Here is a 16,810-nt window from a genome sequence, read left to right on the forward strand (position 1 = left end):
TCGGTTTCCTCTATTAAAATATATTCCTACAACCATTATGGGGAACCACTAGTATGCAACTGATGCTTACATGGAGGAATTTCCTTCTAATTACATGATTGTGTATCATGAAATTGGCCTGAATCATGTTGGAAAATTAAATCCAGCTGGATTCATGCCCCAAGGGTATGGGATGTGGTACAAAGTAAAACTTTTACAAGTATTGCAGCCAATTGGAGTGGGACAATCCCACAAGGAAAAAAATCCTATCTAATGGGTTATACTTGTTTTACGTTCTATTTCTTCTTCCGCTTTCGCCTAAGGCATGACCCCACCACCCCATTAACTTCAAGCAACCACTGCCCATCTAGATACAATCTCTCTCACACACACACACCTTATTGTAGCTCCAACGTCACCACCACCTGCTTTTATTTCACCTCTCCCTCTCCTTCCACCTCGATTGCTACTCCTCCACGATCTACTCTTCTCTTCCCACCTCACCACCACTGACCATGACCTGCCCGTACTCCCGCCTCTTTCCCTTTCCCACCTCTGCACCATCAATAATTCTTTCCCTTTCCCTCTCCGACCTCTACCACTAGCCAGCTACCACCATCTAAAAGCTCTTTGATCAAATGCTCAATAGGAACTCCAACATGAAAAGCCATGATGATTTCAACCAAGGTATGCGGAACCGATACTGCGCTATGTACTGATTGGCTACTAGTTTGGTATGGTCCTGGTTCAATACTGTATTGACACGGTATGGTGTCGCATGCTGGTTCCGAACCAACATGCCAATTTTTATTTTTTCCAATTTGTAGCATTTAATGAAAAGTAATCAATTTTTTTGTGTTTTGAATGATTTTAACTCTAATTTGATGTTTCTTGATGTCCTTCGATATTTTTATTAAGGTTTAAATCCTAATTTGATGTTTTTATCATATGGTACATCTTAAATAATGCTTCTTGACCCTGAGTTGATATTTTCGAGTAATTTTTTTTCATTACCGTGGCATTGCTTTAAAATAATGCTACCTTAGACAAAAATATGGCAAATCCGTGTCATTAGGTTTGCTACCCTAGCTTTACCTTTCGCATAAGTAGAGTCAAGATTCCGATCCAAAGGTGACTATAGATCTTTGAATAGATAGTTAACCGACAACAAAATATTCATGGCAGTATAAAACCAAAAAAATGACGGTCTTTAGCGCATTAGGCCAAAGATATAAAAAAACAGCCAATGATCCTAGCTTCCCGCGCTAGAATAAGCAAGGTGCAATATCTAAAATCAATTAGTGAAATACAAAACATACAATGATACAATCAATTAGATATATTTAAAGTACAATTTACGTACCGACATCTAAAATCTAGTTGAATATCGATTTTTCACGTAGATATCGAGATCATTAGTATAATCAAGAAGCACACCAGTCCAGCCCTCTAACCAGACGGTATTGTAGTCCTATATGCTCATCCCATATGATACGCGCCCTGGGTTATGTTTTATTTTTTTAATCCAAAAATATATTTTTTAATTTAAAAATTATTGATTTAATAAAAATTAATGATTTTAGTTTTATTGTGCAGATTATCCATAGATCTACAACATATCATGAAATCATGCCAAAATCAAAAATTTTGGCATGACCTCTATTTTTTTCAATTTTCTTACTGATTTTCGACCTAAAAAAGAAGGAAAAAATGAAGAAATAGAGGGGAAGAGCGGGAATACACTGAAAGAGGCTTGGATCTTGCATTTTATTGTTGAAATCGGTGTTTATTTTTGATTTTTAGAGAAAAAAATTGGGTGGACTTTGAAGTGGGGAGGCGTGAGAAGCAATAGAAGCTTCTTACGACCTCTCCCTTCAATCATAAGAGGGGAAGGAGCCGATTCAACACCGAACCGGTGCGAATCGGGCGGTTTGCACTAGTTCCGCTCTAAACCACTCGGTTCAGAGCAGTTCGCACTAGTTCAATGCCCATTTCGAATTTTGGGGGTGAAATAACTTGGTTTCTAGACGATTCGGTTCGATACGCCCCGAGCCTTACAATACCACATACCATGATTTCAACCAAGATGGTTCTTAACATAGCCTATAAGATTTTCAAGCAAATGCCTAAGAGGAACTCCTCACATGAAATGCCATAATCACCAGGCAAACCCATAGTAGGAACTAACCCATAGTAGGAACTAGGAAGTGCCACAATGAGGTTCTTGCTCTTGTGTCCAAACACAGCACAACATTGAAATCTAGTAAAATTTTCCTCCATGAGATATTATTAGGTGCAATCCCAAAGGATGCAAATCTATAACTCATAAATATCTTATCCTATAGGAAAAAAGTTCTAAACTAACAAAGAAGCTCTATTATTTCAAATAGGATCATGGGCAATATGAATAGTCACAATAGATACTCCTAATAGTCTTAATTTCACTAGCAATAGCCAACAAATTCCTAAGAATTATTAAAATAAAAATATAATATCCCAAGAAGAAGGAAAGCTTAGTCAACCTAGATTACTCTTTGTTATTCAGACTAATAATAGTAGAGATCTAAGAACTCCCAACAAGTTGTCTAGTAAAGAATGGCTCGGGACATTGAGATTCTAAGGTTGTGCTTCGTGCCTTCATGGATTTAAGGATCAGCTACAGAAACTTCAACATTAGTTGCTCTGAAAATAGTTGTTTCCTTGACTACAGTTAATCATACAAGAAATACTAGCTCGATGCATAATTTCTTTACTCTTTCTTCTTTTTTGTGCATAAATTAATACGCAACATCCTCTCACCATGTCACATTTAAAAAATTCTTATAAGATCCAATATCATCTAATAAGAAATAGTTATAACTTATAACCATGTTCTGACGAACCGGCCTGTATCGGCCGGGTCGGGCCGTATCGGACTAGTCCGGCGTGTAACAAATACGCCAGAGCCGTGGAAACCAGTATGGGCCGAACCCAGCCGATGCCGAAGAAAACGAAAAGAAAGAGAGAGAGTGGGGAAGAGAGAGAGAGGAGAGGCCTTCGCCGCCCGCAGAGGGCCGTGAGAGGCCGGCGGAGCCCGCGGGGGCACGGCGAAGGCCAAGGACGCGGCCGAAGAAAAAAATCTAGAATTTTTAAGTGAAGTCGGCAAATCAAAACAGGGGATGCGTCCGCGGCTTCGACCTCTACCGCGCCCCTGCAGGCCCCCCCGCGCTCCGCTGCCCCTTCGGCCTCCGCTGGCCCTCCACGGGCGGCCTCTCCTCCCTCCCTCCCTCCCCGCTCGCTCTCTTCTTTTTCCCCGGCTCCGGCAGAAAAGAGTGTTCCGGTTCGGTACCGGTTTAACCGTACCGGTCCGGTAGGCGACCGGTATGCTTACCAGTACCGGTACGGCGAACCTTGACACTCATAACACATTTCTAGGACTAATAGAAATGTATAAAAAAAATGCAATAGGGTATTAAAAAAAAATATTACATATGGCCATGCAGCTTATGGTAATCTCTACTAGGACAAGTTAGGAGGCAAAAAGAAAAATCTATGTATTACTTAAGAAAAGAGGAAAGTAATAGATATAGATTAAGTTAGGTGTAGTGACAACCGTTGAATAACAATGACAAGACAAGCAAGTGCTTGTCATTGGGAGCCTACACCAAGGTTGGCCCTAAAAGCATCTCTGATTGTATTCCTTAGAGATGAATTTTTCAGAATTAGGTGCTGTATTGAAATTTATTTACATGTAATATTGTAAATTTGGACACAAGCATAGAAGTGAATGCAGAATTATAATTTTAAGAGCTCAGAACCAACAGAAACAAAAGAAAGAGTTCACAAAATGTATTGTTAGTAAAATTAAAAATGAAGGAGCTGGCAGTAAATATTGTAGTTAATCAATTAATACAACATAATATAAGCAGACCTTGTAGGCCCCTTTAGATCCCTGATCAAGTTATCATGGGATAATTCCCCACATGGGCGGGAGTTGTTGAGAAAAACAGTCTTGCCAAAGAGAAATTTCAATATATCCTGGGAGACTGCCAATGTCCTAAAATTGTGGATAACAATGTCTGCAAAAAGGTCATTTTTCTGATCACTAAAAAATAGGGATAATCGAATCAATAATTCCCATCTCCCTCAAACTTTTCCTTAATCATAATTTGTTTCTCAAAGGTCTGCCCATGCCCACAGATAATATTCATGGACTAGGTATTGAGCCATCCAAACAGGCCTGTAATGAAAATTAGCAGAAAATCAACAATAATTGTCAGGAGCAATAATTTCAATGTTATTGATTAGTTATTTCAGATTCATTATACAAATAACAAGTAATTTTGTGATGGGAAAAGAAAATGGAGATGTATGTTGCAGTGTTGCATAGACATGAATCTAAGAATCAGATTCAGATGCATATCCAAGTGCCTGACTTGGCATGAGGGAAAAAAGGAAGATGCAAGGATATATAAAATAAAATATAATTTAACTCAATTACATATTTATGCCTTCAGACATTGTTTGTATAAACATTGAAAAAAATAGTAAAATGATATTGTTTGATGAAATATTTGAATATCTCGATACCAAGCTCCATACCGGTACCATCCTATTACTGCATCGGTACGTCCGGTACAAAGACTAGATCGGCGTACCAAGTGTCAATACGCCTTCAGTACCACATACCGATACTAAATCGAGACGGTACCTCCGTACCGCCCGGTCCAATACGGTACCTCTGTACCTGAATCGGTATGGTATGGCGTTCCTTAATTGAAAGAGTTCAACTCTCTTCCGATCTTTGAAAGTGGCTACCAAAAAATTTCATAAGTATCCAAATGTTCGATACGTATATGACAGATTTTTGGAGTTGGATACGAGTTTCCAAGCAACATAGGTACGTTATAAATTCAATCCTTTGAGGCATACAAGGAGATACGTAGAAAAAAATAAAATCCACAATATTGTATGCTTCATACCAAGGTTCGTTGACTGATGCGTACCACCCTATACTAGGTATACCGCACCATATCAGTGCCGAACCAAGATTTAATACGAGATTTATGCCAAACTGATCCCATACCAGGCATACTGACAGTGTATCGGCATGATACGGTATAAGATTTGGTACCGACATGGCGAGCCTTGCTTCATGCTATTGATTAAGAAATAGGACAAAATGAATGAATGAGTTTTGAGGGTCATATGTACAAGAAACAAGAAAAAGTGAGGAGGTAATGCATTAAAGAAAGAATATAAGCTCTATAAATCAAGGACAAGGTGGTGAACTGGAGATAAATTGATTTAGATGGTACAATAGTGCACTTTAGGGATATAGTAAAAGCGATAGGATTTTGTTAGAGAATTGAAGGAATAAAAGGCCTAGAGAAAGATCGACAAAGATAGCTCGACATAGTACAGTTAAGCTTGCTAGTCATAATTCAGGTTTTGCGACAAAGGACAGTCTATCAAGCACAACCACAAAATAAGAGAATGCAATGATACTTTGAAAAAGTGCACTACTGCCTGATATACAGTGTAATCAGCAAAAATCATCTGCCTAGAATTACAAAACAACTTACCCATCAACGAGGTCCACCAACTTTGGATATAGCTTCTCATCACGTAGACGGTTGATTTCTGAAACTGTTGAATCCATGGACTGCATATCGACTATGTATCTCGTATGCAAATGACTTACAGCTGATTTAGTTTTCTCCAGTGTTTCGGAATTGACACCACGTTTCTTTTGTTTATTCAGTAAAGCAACCTTCCTTTGATACTCAATCTTCATAAGCTCGCCTGCCTGCCTCCAATAAATAAAGCAATCTTTAGATTTATTATTTAATAATGGCTCAGGAAAGGAGGAGATGATTAAGAAGTTATGTTACATACTTTTCTCTGGTAATCACATATCAATTATGCATAGATCAAAAGTTTACATATCATAATCCACTCAAGCATATATCATTGATTGATCAATGATCTATACAAGTGTCATACCCTAGAAGTGTCTTGCTGCTTAAATTGGACATTAGGTGCCAAATGGAAGAGTCTACCCTAAAAGATAAAAAACTATTTATCTCAAAAGGATACACCAAACAATGCTAAACTTAATTTAAGTCAAATGAAAACTCTGAATTTATCTTCCCTTTTCTTTTAACATATGGAGAATATGCACTAGCATTACAAGCATATTAATAAAATTTACAATATTTTACATAACCAATAACATAGATTTAGATATCATGCTAACTGCCCTTAGAGACTTTAACTAAGATATTGAAAGAAATGAATCATGTTGTTCCCGGTTAGTGTAAAATAGAGAAATTAGATATAGGGTTAACCAATACATGCTCCAACCTGAAATCCTAAACTATGACAAATCCATGCACACCAGCAAGCCTATAGTGCAAGATGTTGCAGCATGTTGTGTATATTACTGTTTCAGTGTAGCAAAAGCAAAATAATAATAATTTGTTTTTGTACAGATGTTCTCATGAAGTTTTATTGTTCCTGAAATATTGTGCAATTGTCACATGCTGGAAGACTCGATGATCATCTGTACAATACAGTAATGCGAGAAACAGCAACTGTGTATCTTAAGTCTGGTAAAAGATTGTGGGAATAGAGTATGAACACTTTAAAGATGAGGAGGGTGTATGATAGAACGGAAAAGTTCCAAATATTAAAATTGAGTAAACTATGGAGTTGCATAAATCAAAGATAAAGTGATGATTTAATTAACTGATACAGTATTGATCTTTTGCAACAAAAGTCAAATGAGGTGATCATTAAAAAGCACTCAAACTTGTACAAGAGTATTGGGAATATGAGAAAGAAACCATTGATAAGTATACACATAAGTTACAAAAATAACCTAAGGAGTTTGCTTTGATGAGAATAAAAAAAATAAGTCGTAATGTAATGAAACAAAATGAGGGCAAAGCATGTTGCTTGTAGTGTCATGGCGGCACCATGTTAGTTTACTAGATTATTTTGCAGAAAAGGGAAAAACTTTCTTTTGGTAATAATTATGGTGACTTAATGCTTCTAAAAAATAAGCAGGAGAAAATGTTCCCTTCTATTTTGTCTTGGATGCTTTAATGTAGTGTAGCAAGACACATGAAGGACAACCACAAATGGTACGGTTAAGGCTTGCTGCATATGTGGAGAATCACCAAGTTTGCACCAGTAGGGGAAAAAACAAAGGAAAATACGATTAAAGAGTCAGCAAACATTAGATTAAATCAAATATCAGATACAATACCTTCACTTCATCATAGAGTTTCTTTTCCCATGCTAGCATCTTATCTAGAATGGTAGCATGAGTTTCCCATTCATCATTATCAAAATCATCCTTCCCATCATCAGGGTCAGCCATGCCCTTAATTGAGCGATTCCATGTGATAACTCGCATAACTCTTGCAGAATGATCAATATGTCCTGAAAGAGATACGTAAAGCATCATCAAAACATGCATGCTAGAAGAGATGATTTATCGCATAACTCAAAGAAAATATTTAATCATATTACTGAAATCGATATATTAAAGAACAAAGAAAAGATATTTTACACAACTAACATAACGTGTTAACAATGTACTGCTATCACATGCTGTTCCCATGTTTCCCATATCAAAACAAAGCATGAATTCTAGTTGTTACAATATGAGCAAAATGGCCAGTATTAGAGGCTAACATGATATAGGACTATATCATGATGAAAGCCCATGTCATGTGGTATAAACACAAATGCACACAACCGCACACATGCATACATATTTTTTATCTTATATCAATTTAAAAATTTCATACAGTGCAAGGACAAGTTTAGAACTAGCAAATGTAGTTTTAAGAGATATGTAGAAATTTTACATCATGAACCAGCGAGATACATGTGCTGAATGTTGCTTAACATTGCTCTGTATAATTTCGAGCCACACATACATACATATTTATATACAAATCAATTTAAAATTTTCATACTGTGCAAGGACAAGTTTAGAAGAAACAAATATAGTTTTACAAGATATATAGAAATTTAACATTATGAACCACTGTAGATACATGTGTTGAATGTTGTTTAACATTTGCCGACTAAGGGCCAGAATGGTAAAAAATCATACATACACCATACATACACCATACATACATAATACATACATATATACATACACACAAATATACATACATAAAATGCACATACATAAATACGCATATAAGTTGACACATAAATACATATATATGTACATACATACATACACAGGACCAAGGTCCGCCGTACTGGTACCGGTCGGCGTACCGGTGGCGGCCCGGACCGGTCCCGTACCGGTGGCGTACCGGTCCGAATCGGTCCGAACCGGTCCCGTACCAGTCCGAACCGGTCCCGTACTGGTTCTTCAACAATAAACTAGCGGTACCGGATTTCACGTTGATCCGGTACCGGTCCGGCCTGGGACCGGTACGGCAGACCATGCACAGGACATAGAAAAAGCCTCCAATAGGTTAAGTTCCTAACCTCCCAATTCAAAGATAGTGTATAATGTGCTGAAGACCTAGAGGGACAGTACATACTATCAGTATAATATGGTAAGTAATGGCACTTTATGCATATTGTAGACTATAGCATTTTATCATGCCTTAAATTTATAAAGATAGTACGATGCAACAAGTAATTAAGAAACTAAGTGGATGGATTTACAATTGGCATCTTAACTAATAATTTGTCATTGATACTTCTTCAATGCTGTCCTATAACTGAAACCTACAAAGGGAGTATTCTCAAGCCCACCTAGCAAAATATAAAATAGTTGAATTTCTAAGGGTCAAAAAAAATAAGAAGAACTAAAATAAACCAGCTGGAAATGTAAAAGTGTCTAAAAACTAGCACCACTTGATGATGAAGACAAGGTTTGCCATACTGACCCATACCACCGCATATTGGATGTACCGTACTGGTAAGATAGCAACACTGTACTGAAGTTCGGTATGGCGTAGGGACCAAACCGAGTTATATTGAGTAGTTCTGCTCGGTTTCACATTGTACCGATCCATATTGTCTGATTTCGGACGATACCATGGCTAGGTGTCAGAAAAGGATCGCTCGATCCTGTGTTGGTACAAGAGTGGCACTATATAGATAAAGCAAACTATACCATACTGAGGATGATAGTGTTATTTTGATGATTAACACAACCATTGAGGGAATATCTAATTAAATACTACAAGTTAATTTGATACATCAATACTGAGTTCGACACTCTCGGTACATTAAAAGAATGAGATCAAGATGCATTTCAATAATTAATAATGAGATAAAATTTGCGATAGAAAAGAGATAGTAAATTCTAAATTCTAATTCGACAAAGTTTCAAGTAAAACGTACTCTTAAGAGGACAATAGTAATTTTCATTGTTAAGAGTATGTAGCAATACCATGGCATACATTTAAAATTGCTTGAAGTATATTTCATTGATTATACGGATGAATCTAATCTTAAGTTGCAGCAAAGTGTGGAATGAGTCGACTCCAAGATTGATGGAGTCGACCCCGGCACATCATGGAACTATCAGGCACACTTCTGCAAAAATGGCACGGATGAACAGTAGTTGAGTCGACCCCAAGCTTGCTTGAGTCGACCCCATCTTCAAGCCTCAAGAAAACAAGTCTCTGAAATTTACTGAGAGGGCCGACCCCAACCTTCCTTGAGTCGACCCCAGATTGAGTCGACCCCAGGAATGCTTGAGTCGACCCCAATGGAGTCGATCCTAACTGAGCATGAGTCGACCCCAAGGCTGTGTCATTCAAAGATGTCTCTCTGGAATCCCCGAGAGAGTCGACCCCAATGGAACTTGAGTCGACCCCAGTGAAAAACAGCTGAAATATAAGGTTCTGTGTTTCCTGAAAGGGCCGACCCCAATGTAGCATGAGTCGACCCCAGTGAAAGTTGGGTCGACCCCAGTGAAAGTTGAGTCGACCCCAAGTCTGATGAACAGTGGTTTGAGTCAACCCCAGAAAAGGTTGGGTCGACCCCAGCACGGGCAGAAGCATAACGGCTAGTTCTGCAGAAGTACTTTTTGTCCTCCCAACAGTAAGTAACGGCTAGTTTTTGAAATCTAACCAACGGAGGGTGTCCAATGGATGAGGAAAACTATTTAAAGTGACACTATTCATCAGAGAAAGTATCCTTTTATGAGATATCAAAGCTTACATAAGAAAGACAAGTGCCCTAATTTTCTTCATCCAAGTGCTTCACTCAAAGAGTCAAAAGAAAGTGGTAGAGCAAATTCTAAGGAACATTAAGAGCTCCATCAACCCTTGAAGAGTAAAGCAATCTTGACAAAGAAGAGAGAAGTCTCATCAAGCGATAACTATATTCTAAACTCTTCTTTGTAGCTTATAATTGTTATATTTGCTCATCTAGAAGTTTCAACCTTCTTCTTCTTTTTAATCACTTTGTAAAGGTTCGTTGGTGAGCCCGTAAAACCAACGGTGTAGGTTTGTTGGTGAACCCGTAAAACCAATTGTGAAGGTTCGTTGGTGAGCCCGTAAAACCAACATAAGTTTTTGGTGATCCCGAAAAACCAAAATATAAAGGTTTTTGGATTGTGAGCCCGAAAAACAATCCAACTGTAATCCGCGGGATTATAGTGAATTCCCAAGAGGTCGTTTGGAGAATGGACGTAGGTGCTTAGGAGAGCACCGAACCACTATACTTGTGTGTTTGCATTGTGTATTGTTTTAACATCACTCACTCATCAATTGACTAAATTAAGATAGTAAAAATTTAGAGAAACCAATTCACCCCCCCTCTTGGCTTGTCACCTTGGGCAACACATACCGATAAGGTATCGGTATGGTACCCAACATTGATACAGTCAACCTTGGATGAAGGTACCCTAGCAAGAAAGAATGAGGCAGGCTATCATGGATTAGGCTAGTTGGTTGTTAAATATGGTCTTTGAAAAGAACATGTTCTTGGATATAATTCAATTGCAATAGCCAATTGAAGACCAATATAGCATCCATCTCAGACTCAACAATCAAGCATGTTCCTAAATTTTATCTTAATCTGAAAAAAAGGAAATCATGCAACCTGCCCTCCCACACCAATCAAATGCCATCATCCCTCAATTTTACTCACCCATCTTATTTTTCCTTAACAATCACTACCTCTGCCAATTGCTCACCTTACTCGTATCACCCATTTTCCTCCTCTTCTTGTCGCTTCCTCTTTGCTCCTGTCTTTTTCTTATTCTTCCTCTTTTATCTGCATACCCTGGTACCTTGCTCCACCCTTGCCAACTCTTTCCAATAAAGGAAAGAATGGTCCAAAAAGTGGACAGCAATTTAAAGTACGGTGGGGATGGTAATATAGGCAGAATTGATTAATAGAAGGTGAACATCAATGAGAAAGGAAAGAACAAACTACACTAAGCAACAAAGCAAGAAGAAAGAGAACCAAAAATGGGAAACAAGATCTCATGTCTTGAATGTGAGACATGACATTGCATATTAGTCAATGGATCAACAAGGTGATGCAAAAAGGTGGCAAGGTGGGTGATTTGGGAATTGGGAGAAGGGGCAACATTGTTTAAGCAATATTAGAAACAAGTGAAGTAAAAAACATGTAATGCGAGGGGAGTGTTAAGTGAAGAGGTGCATATAGCAAGTGAACAAGAATATGCTAAATAAGAGGGAGAGAGGTGGAAGGCACTAGGGCAAATGGTATAAGAGGGAGGAACAAGTTGAGTTGATAGACGAGAAAGATAGGATGGATCAACAGTAGTAAGAGGTATGAGAGGAAGGTGGAGACGGAACATAAAGAAGGGGAAGATGAAAAGTGAGAGCATGATGCAAAGGAAGTAAAAGCTCAGTGGAAAGAAAGCATGTGGAAGAATGGAATGTGGCTAGGTGTATGTCAAGCCTTGTTGAGAAAGGTAAAGAACAAATTAGGTGCATGATTGATGTAAAAGGATGTCCTAATGTATAAGGCTCGTACTAGGGGTCTGGGGAGGGTCAAACGTACGCAACCTTACCCTAACATATGGATATGTTGTTTTCTTGTTTCAAACTCATGACATCTAGGTCATAATGGAGTAGCCTTACCATTGCACCAAAGCCACCCTCATGAAAAAGAGCATCCCATTGCACGAGGGTCCTGCCACAGCAGGATTTAGGAAGGGTCAAATGTACATAGCCTTATCCTATGTGCAAAAAGGCTATTTTCATGTTGCAAACCTGCAACACCCAGATCACAGTAGAGCTTTGCAACACACAGATCACAGTAGAGCAATCTTACCGTTGCACCAAAACCCAACCTCTTATAAAATATACATATAACATAGTGAGGAATTTGCAATGCATGAAGATTCTTTAACTAGACACTTTATATAAGATAAAATCATCTAGAAATATAGTAATGATTTCAATTTTCTCCTCTTCTTCTTTCAATGAGAACCCCTAGGTTAGCATGATTGCTCTATCATGTTGAGTTTGACATCAAACAAGAGATTAATTTCCACCTCATTCTAAACTAAATTTCTCAAGTTCATCTTCTTGGCAATGCTTCTTTACCTTCCTTGGATTGAAGTTCAAACGAAAACATGGTTGTTATGGCCCTAATATTCAAAAAATTCAAGGTTGAGTCATGTTAAGATTAGCATAAAATGCTCCTAGGATCTCCCTTTATTTGTTTCTCACCTACAAATGGTGAAGAATGAGCCTTTTTCCCCACTAAAAAAAAGGCATTCTCAAGCAATACCAAGTAGATTTGTTTGGTTCAAGCATCATTTTAGCCTTGGTATTGGGTGAACCAAGCTTGATCTGCCCCAAACCACTCAATTTGGAGTTTGTTCAAGGGGTTCAGGTGGTATTTGCGCGAACCAAGAGCCCTTTTATCATTTTAGGATCGATACACTACATAATGAACAATACATACGGATCAAGGATGAGACTCAAGATATCTCAGCAATTCAATTTCACTAAAAAAAGGCAAGAAAGGAATAGACATCAACCTATGTTTCTATTACTTCTCAAACAAAACATCCTTTAGCTATAGAGCTTCTTAAAAAGTTTCTCATGTTACCCAATCAAATAGGACCCTTAAAAAGAGGAAAGAAAGTGAAAGAAATATATAAAAGGGAAGAAGAACAGAACTACAAGAAACATTAGCCCAAAAAAGGGCCCCACCTATTTGTATTGATGACTAAAATGATGGAAAACCCATTTATACATAAGAGAATAGAAAATCAAGGCTTTGGGGAGGAGGGTACAGCTTATCTAATAGAGCTTAGGAAACCCATATGAAATATCTACCTAATTTGGATACTACCAAACCCTTAATCGAATAATAAGATTATTGGGCTAAAATTATTTTTATATATCCATTGAAAGAACTTTTATACTTAAAAATGTTACTTTTATCAAATTATAAAAACTCATAAGTTTCAATTTTTTGACTTGTTTTGATATAGTTTTGACCTGTTACTTTTATCAAAAGGAACTAAACCAACTAGGATTTATATTAAAAATGTTAACATGCATGCCTCCCATCATTTTAGTATATGTGCCGTTCAGGTGTTAATAAAATCTAGCACATGACCATAATGTTAAACAATAGAAGAATGATCTTGTAAATTACGAATTAGATATCTTTTGTAATGAACAGGAAAGAAAATAATATCCACTCATTATGTGAATAATTACCAAATTTTTCACATAAACTATGAAAAATTTCATGATAGAACCACAAACTTTACACAATGATGGTTGATCCAAAAAAGATATATAATAAGGATGGAGAAATATAGTTAAAACTTCTTGGGAATTGAACTTGGCATGGCAGCATGCTAGAGAGGAGATCCAAATTCATCTCTCACAAATCCACCAAGGTCATATTTGTGAAGTCACAATGTAGCAGGCCATACCACTCACATACCTTTCTTCTCTTTCTCTCAAAAAAATCCATGATAGACCCAAAAGAATCTAAAATCCTGCAATAACATCACTTCCCGCTGGCATTCATGCGACCAACAACCCAAATGCTTCCAATTTTCTCATAACATGTAAGATTGAAGTTAAAATACTCTTTAAAATTTAGAAAAGAAAATATTACCAACAAAATTGCCATATAAAGATTAATATTGGACTTACAGATCATTTTTAGCCTAAACTCTAGAATCCAACCTTGATCCTCGACTGGCTCTGAGAGTTTTTGGTTGTGAAGGTCTAACTGAAACTTAATAGTATGGTCAGCTCATACAGCATGTGTATGAAGACAGCAAATTCGAGCAACTAAAAGAAACTGAGCATCAAAAAAGGGGTTCCCTTGATCGAAGTGTTACATCTCAAATCAACCACCAATTCCAATATGCAATATAAACACTTTGACAGAAAAAGCATGATGATAGTAACAGAAGGTGGCTTACCTCGATTATCAGCAAAATTGGAGTGGTAGTGCATCCGAGTGGCCTCCAGCATTTTGGACACCTCTTGAGCACTCTCTGATGCCTTGAGGAAATGATCATCCAGCTCGTTCAAAATCTGTAGCAAATTAACAGGAGGAGCGCTGGCGGCCACCATCTTGCCCCTCTTGGACTCCGATGTCCCAGCCGACAAAGCATGGTGGTGGTGCGCCGAACCACCCTGCTTCGGCTTCTTCACGGCCTTCGGCGGCACAGGCTCGGCGACTACCTTCTCCGGCGCCACCGTGGGTTCAACACCACGGATGTCGTTGCCCACGGCCGACGGCGGAAGGGAAGTGGCCGGGGTTTTGATCTCCTCCTCCTCAATTTCTCTTCTTTCAGCCGGCGGCCAGGTATCCTCGGGCTGGCTGAGGGTGGGAGGGGGCATGTTCTCCTGATAGCCGAAGAAGTAATCCCACGTCCCCAAGTCCTTGGACTCCGGCATCCGGGGCGGAGGCGGGGTGGTGCTGCGCTGTGGCTGGGACGGCAGCGGAGGTGGCGGGGCAGGGGAAGCGTCGCTGACAGGAGGGGCGGCGGAAGCGGTGGAAGGGACGTCATCGTCCGCGGCGGCGGCGTCTTCGTCGTCCTCCTCCTCGCGAATGGAAGCGCCGGCGAGGGGCTTCTTCTTGGGCTTGGGCATTCCTAGTTCAGGCAAGCTGGCGGAGCGCTGGAGCGGGGGGGGAGTGTAGTCCGGGAGGGGCGGGGGAGGGGGCGGGAGGTTCTCCATGGGGGGCTGGATGGCTACGACGGCGGCGGCGGTGGGGGCGGCAGAGGAGGAGGCGGAGCCGCCGCCTCCGCCGGCGGCGGCGGCGGCGTTGGGGTGGTGATGGTGGCCGAGAGGGGGGACCTCCCCCAGGGCGTAGTCGCTGAGGGCGGCGCCGGTGTTCTTGAGGGAGACGGCGTAGGCTGAGTGGGCGGCGGCGAAGGCGTTGCGGAAGGAGACGGCGTCCTTCATCCACTTCTTCCGCTCCTTGCATCGCGTAACGGCCTCCTCGTTCTCGATCTTCGACTGCGCGCACCCCATCGCGATCCCTCTGCTCTCTCTCTCCCCCCTCTTTCGCACGGACCTCGAGGAGGAATTTTCGAGATTCGGGAACGTCTAATCGCTTCCAGGTGGTTAAAGAAGAGAAGAAAAAGTGAAAGTCATACTTTTGGGAGGCGGTGGGGCGAAAAAAGCAACCGGCCGTTTGGGCTGGCGGTCATGTCGCCTTTGCATGGAAGTGGTTGTGGGAAGGTTGGCCATTGTTCTCTCCATGGGAAAGTGCCAAAAGAAAGAGAATTAAGAATCAAGAATGGGAAAAAAGATAAGGCTGGGTAACGTCTCCAGTTTGGACCGAGGGCTTGTAAGTAGTGGTTGGGATTGTTAATTTTTCGGTTTGGGGAATTGTTGAACTGACTTGGACGATGAATTGATAAATAATAGTAGGTGACGCGAATTATTAGATTTTTTATTCATTGATCGACCCGATATTAATTATAAGAGGCTTGACGGTCAGCGAGTTGTTGAAGAGGTTGGAATTGGGCGACGATGGGCATTGCTATCTAGTATATTAGCGTATGCTATAGAACGTGAATAAGATTTTGATAATGCAACCAGATTTGATCATCCCATGCTATCGAAAAAAGAAAAAATAAAAAATTTGATAAATATACTCCTTTCCTCTTCTTTTGCTTAATCATTCTAAAATATGGAGACATGTATTTATTATTAAAAAGGTGCAAATATAAATGGATTATATATATTTCAAAATAAAAAAAAGGATATAGGTGAAGTAATACTTGTTGCTGTAGTTATGATGTAAGTTATTCGTATTTTTATGTGGCTGCCGTTCATTAAATAATCTTTGACCTACGATGTTTTTCTTTAAAAAAGAAAAGAATAGATATAAATGATAATTTTATTCCAAGACCAGTTAGTGACAGCATGCTTTTGGATTTTTGCTTATATATTGTGAGGATCCGTGCGGGATATCGATTATTCACTGGGTAGATCTTGGGTACTTATACAAGATCAAGAAATCCAAATAATATCTTTCAGCTAGCTATTTTGGGTGAGATCCTAAGTTGTTACAAATGGTATTAAAGCAAACCCAGCCCATAATCTATGTGGACTAAAAAACACTACAGGGGGTTGACCACGGATCGATCATGGTGTTTGTGATTAGATTTGAATGGATTTGAACTCTTAGTCTGACGAGGATGTTGAGGCTTGAATGGAGAAAGTATGTGAGGACCCATGTGGGCGTGTGTTGTTTAGTCCCACGTCGGTTATTTGCTGGATAGATTTTGAGTATTTATATAGGATCAAGTAATTTAAATAATATCTTCCAATTAGTTATTTTGGGTAAGGTTCTGAGTTGTTATATATATATATACTTGTTT

General features: G+C 39.3%; 1 protein-coding gene across 2 annotated transcripts in view; it reads right to left on the reverse strand.

Annotated features, from left to right (window-relative positions):
* Positions 1 to 15,716, reverse strand: part of LOC103695745 (nitrate regulatory gene2 protein-like) — a 40,600-nt gene extending 24,884 nt beyond the window's left edge. Inside the window, exons 1-3 of one of the 2 annotated variants that reach the window (XM_039132283.1) lie at positions 14,393 to 15,716; positions 7,232 to 7,407; positions 5,544 to 5,767 (exon numbers count right to left, since the gene is read on the reverse strand). In XM_039132283.1, the coding sequence (XP_038988211.1) occupies positions 5,544 to 5,767; positions 7,232 to 7,407; positions 14,393 to 15,452 (1,460 nt within the window). In that variant the 5' untranslated portion in view covers positions 15,453 to 15,716. The remainder of the gene's footprint in view (positions 1 to 5,543; positions 5,768 to 7,231; positions 7,408 to 14,392) is intronic. The other variant, XM_008777150.3, reaches the window with a different exon arrangement.
* Between the last annotated feature and the right edge of the window lie 1,094 nt (positions 15,717 to 16,810).

The sequence above is a fragment of the Phoenix dactylifera genome, chromosome 12 (assembly GCF_009389715.1).
Source record: "Phoenix dactylifera cultivar Barhee BC4 chromosome 12, palm_55x_up_171113_PBpolish2nd_filt_p, whole genome shotgun sequence".
In the NCBI taxonomy this organism is placed as follows: domain Eukaryota; kingdom Viridiplantae; phylum Streptophyta; class Magnoliopsida; order Arecales; family Arecaceae; genus Phoenix; species Phoenix dactylifera.